Here is a 4,517-nt window from a genome sequence, read left to right on the forward strand (position 1 = left end):
CCTCCCCCGAGCACAACGTGGCCCTTGACCTCGTCCAGGTCGGAGGCGAGACTCGCCGGGCAGCAGAGTGGCGCTGGCGCTGGCCTCCCGTGCGTGCACATCGCGTGAGAAAGAAATGCGTCCAGGCGAGGCCTCTTTGCATGATGGGCTGCTATTGTTTTTTTAACTTCAGGGGCTTTTCTGAGAACAATGCATTGCTCAGACTAGTCAACATAATGCCATGTCATCAAATACAGAGCCATACGAGGGACTAGTGACCGTACATAAACCCTCAAACATCTTTCGTAACCGTAAAATGGTATTTTCGAAGTACAATGACCAAAGTGAACCTCCCTGACAAGTACGCTGACTAACCGTGTATTTTACTCTTTATGAAGTGGTGTTAAAGCTGGTTTCGAGAAAGATGCTACATTGCTCTGGACAAAGCCACTCCCTCTGTTCTGAAGTAAGTGTCCCAATTTTTTCTACTATACACAAATGTATCTATAACAAAAAGTGCGTCTATATACATCCGTAGACAAAAGTGGAATACTTGTTTTATGTTGGAGGTAGTATTCCTCTTTGTGCAATACATATTCCTCTTTGTGTGCATGTCTACCGGAGATAGACAAAGTGGTAAATTGTCATTTGATAATGGGTCAACTAATCACCTACCACAATGGCAATTTACCTGCGCAGCATTAGTGTAAGAGAAATATCATCATACCACCGCTTTAATTTATTCATTCTTCCAGGCCACTCCACATTTTTTCCTAAAGGGTCAAGCATAGCATGGCAACAGACTAAATCATTCAGATCCACAAACGTGATAAATATAGGATTACAACAGTCTCCCTTGGCGTAAATAAAAGGACAGTGAAACAGTTATTTTATGGAAGTCCAACCACTCATGACCCAGATAATGGATTTAGACATTTAGGTGATTGCTTTCGCAACTTTCGGCGCCGCAAACATTGCAGCACCAAAGAAACACATAGCTAGGTGGTAACTGCGCCGCCGGCTCGGTTTATCTCGCTCCAACCCTCGCACTATTTCCCTGCATAGCAACATATTTTTTCATCTTACAGAAAATGAAAACCACAGGCATAAACAACAGCAAAGGACAACTTAGCACATACTGCGGACAGGTACTATGATGCAAATGATTCCGATGACATTAGACAAAATGAACATAAACTGCTTAAGGGGGTGGGTGAGGGGGGTGGATTCCTGGCCCTTGGGTACCAAGAGTTTCAAGTGAGATATGATTTTGAAGCAGTAGATGATATTTGATGAATTAAATATGGTAGTTCATATATCAAATCAGAAATAGGCACATTCAATGGCTGGTTCATATCAGCAAAATAGTGAGTTGAAGAGATCAGGTGATAAAATCAGCTACTACCAGTCTGCAAATATAGAACTACGCCTACATAAGAAATATTAAACTATACATAGCAAAATACATGTTCTTTTTAGATGATTCCAACAAGGTGTTCAACAGTTAAAAACATGTCTATACAAACAAATCCACTTAGTCATAAGCGAGAACAGATAAACACATTCAAGATCCACAAATGCTACAATATTCTTTGACTCATTTTGCTTATATACATGTATAAATTAAACAAGATCAAAATTTTCCATGCATCAATATATCGAATCTGAAAATCAAAACATCAATTTTTTAAAAGATCAACTGGTTAATATTATCATGGTTCACAAACTCTTACTAGCTATTCTCTCTGTGACGTGTAACCGTATGTGGTACCCCTAAGGACAGCTTTCTAAGGGCCAATTCTTTTGGGCTTGTGCTTATGGAGAAGCCAGCTTATGCACTTCGGTGGGGAGAAACTCCAGTGAGGAGAAGCTCCTAGAAATTCTTCTTCCCCTTCTTTTGAGCTTCTGAAACTTGGGCTTCTTTGTCATATTGAGGTATGCAATGTCTGTAGTACCCCTACGTCATGCCGAGATAACAATGCATCCATATTGACAACTGAGAACGGAGCCACCGGCATGTGACCGGTTGCTGAGGACAAGATCAGGGTGAAGTTCCGCGGTGGAGCGGAGATCTTGGTCGACATCAAAGGTCCATGCTACGAGGTGGAGAGGCAGAGCCGCAGTGGTTGCTGCGGAGCGAAAGGGGAGCGGCGCCTGCGGGGCATTGGCAGAGGAGCAGCGCTGGAATTCCGGAGGACCGGCGGCGGGGGCAGGGGCGTGGGGGAGGAGAGGAGGTTCGGCAGTGGCAGCGAGGAACCCTAGCTCACCGTGGACGTGGGAGTCGAGCGAGGGGATGCATGTTTCTGGTCGAATCGTTATTTTTTTAACTTGGAACCAAACACATCTAGCGGTGGCTATCTGCTGTAAATAGAGATGAAAACCAGGGGCAGATCAGTCTAACGTTTCGGTTTCTAAACTGGTGCGAGGCAGTTTCTCCAATTGCACTGGACCTAGAAGGTGGACTAGAAGCCCAAAAGAAGTGGCCCTAAGTATTCTACATTTCTACTCCCTTGGTCCTAAAACCATCCGATCTGAGACATCCTTTTCAGGACGGAGGGAGTAGTAAGGACTATTTTATGCTGCTAAAACAGAAGGATGGAAGCAGAGTAAACACTTTAAATAACCCTTTTCAAGAATATTTAGAAAAGTAACTTCAGCTTTGTTGTGCTCCTCAGGTGGTGTCATACTGTCATGACACATATATTCTAATTCCTCCTGACATATACACGTCCTAATGTGGCGCTTGGTAGCAGGAATGTTGTTATGACTCCCAGTAATCTAGAGGTACTATTTTGTAGTTCCCATTGGTCAGTATTATCAGCTTCAATTAAAGCCAGGAGTTGAAGATCACAACCAGATCTAGGCAGTTGTAGGTATTAGGGATCCTTATGGACTATGCTGCTATCGCATAGCAGCCCTCCCACTAGAATCTAATCATATGTTTCTGAACTCAAATCATCAGATATAAAAGAGCAAAAAATCAAGCTTTTTTTTTCAAACCAGACGCACCCAAGGTATCAATCTACTGCATGTTTAACACTGAAACATGGATTTAAAAGGCATTGGCATATTCAAATAGACACTGATGATGCTGTAATAAAACGATGAGACATGCTCATCTTCATTGTTTCGTCTTGTCTATTCCCGCAAACAATTGATTGACTCGTAATTTTTGTCGAGTAGAAGCAATTAGTACCTCTCATTGAACTTCAAGGTCTGCAGACGCCTCCTGGTGTTGGTCTCCATCTGTTCAATAGTCTTGGAAATATCCTCTGCCGGGGCAGGGGCCGCCTTCATCACCTCGATCTTCTTCAGCATCTGAAGTAATAATATCACAAACCGTAGATCGGATCATCAGTCCAGAAAGAGGGGCTGCGGGAGGACAGGATAGAGAAGCCATACCTGCTGATAGATGGGCACGGGGTTGGCGGAGGGGGGCGGGGGCATCCGTCTTGCCGCAGCAGCCACACGTCGCAGCGCCGTCATCGTCTAGTCTAGCTTGATCGTTGGCTCGCTTGCTTTGCTAGGTAGGGTTTCTAGCGGATGGAGTATTCTAGTTTCGTCGCGGTCTCCGACTGGGATTAAGGCCGGATTGGCAGTGCGCAGCTAAAGGAAAAGCGTAGGATTATTGCTGATAGACTGGGATTATTGCTTTTTTTTAAGCCAGCTATAAGAGTAGGGAAAAGCGTGATTGAGCACCTGCTCTTCACGCACGTGTATCGCGGACGTTCAGAGTTTATAGGGATACGATTTCTTACCAGACACGCCCAGACAGTTCACAGGCTCACATCTAGCTGTAGATGCCTGTTGCATAGGGGTTGCCCTTACCTTTTGCTTGTCTTGTACTATCGGGCACGTCTGCCCGCTCAGACATCACATCTATCAGACGGAAAATCTAACTGTATCTTAACGTCACTTCGCGCTCCTGGCCGCGCGATTGGCATTCGATGGTCCAGAGCTTCCCGCAACGCGCACCTGGTGGGGACCCACGTGCAGTCTCTGTCGTCGCGTGCCCGTAGCATCGGAATTTTTTTTCAAAATTAATTGAGGCCTGTCGGGGAGCGACTTCATTTCGTCTTCCTCCGTCCTCGGATGCGGTCGTCCTGGTGCTCCGCCTCGTCCCCAAATCCGGCGATTGCGGTCGCCGGCAACGGATCTTACTCGTCGGAGACGATTTTTCGCATCAGGTTCGGTTCGCCCACTTCGATTGCTCTTCCGCACCGTCGCGCACCTTCTCCTTGCTTCTAATTTCTCTCCTCGGGTTCTCAGGGGGGGGTGCCATCCTTCGTCGTGGTTCTCGTTTCTGGCCGATAGGAGTGGTCGCCGTGGACGGTTTATTACTCGCCGTAGTCTGATTTCGTCCTAGGTTGGTTTTGCGCTCCACTCAATTTGCTCATCCCTCATCAGTGCCTCTTTGTTTTTGTTATGTTTTTCACATCTGGTTTTGTCAGGTGACATCCTTCTCCGTGGATCTACTCTTCGTGCTTCCGCCAGTGGTCTGGTATGTTGTTCCCGCCGTTGTTAACATCGTCCTCTCT

At 45.9% G+C, this 4,517-nt stretch overlaps 1 protein-coding gene across 1 annotated transcript; it reads right to left on the reverse strand.

Moving 5' to 3' along the window:
• Positions 1-686: 686 nt before the first annotated feature.
• Positions 687-3,679, reverse strand: LOC127321208 (uncharacterized). The gene is made up of 3 exons (XM_051350248.2): positions 3,382-3,679; positions 3,176-3,297; positions 687-1,036 (listed from the first exon to the last, which is right to left on the reverse strand). Exons 1-3 carry the CDS (start codon positions 3,463-3,465, stop codon positions 916-918), a joined length of 327 nt encoding a protein of 108 aa, XP_051206208.1. The 5' UTR covers positions 3,466-3,679; the 3' UTR covers positions 687-915.
• Between the last annotated feature and the right edge of the window lie 838 nt (positions 3,680-4,517).

This window comes from Lolium perenne, chromosome 6, assembly GCF_019359855.2.
Source record: "Lolium perenne isolate Kyuss_39 chromosome 6, Kyuss_2.0, whole genome shotgun sequence".
Taxonomy (NCBI): Eukaryota; Viridiplantae; Streptophyta; class Magnoliopsida; order Poales; family Poaceae; genus Lolium; species Lolium perenne.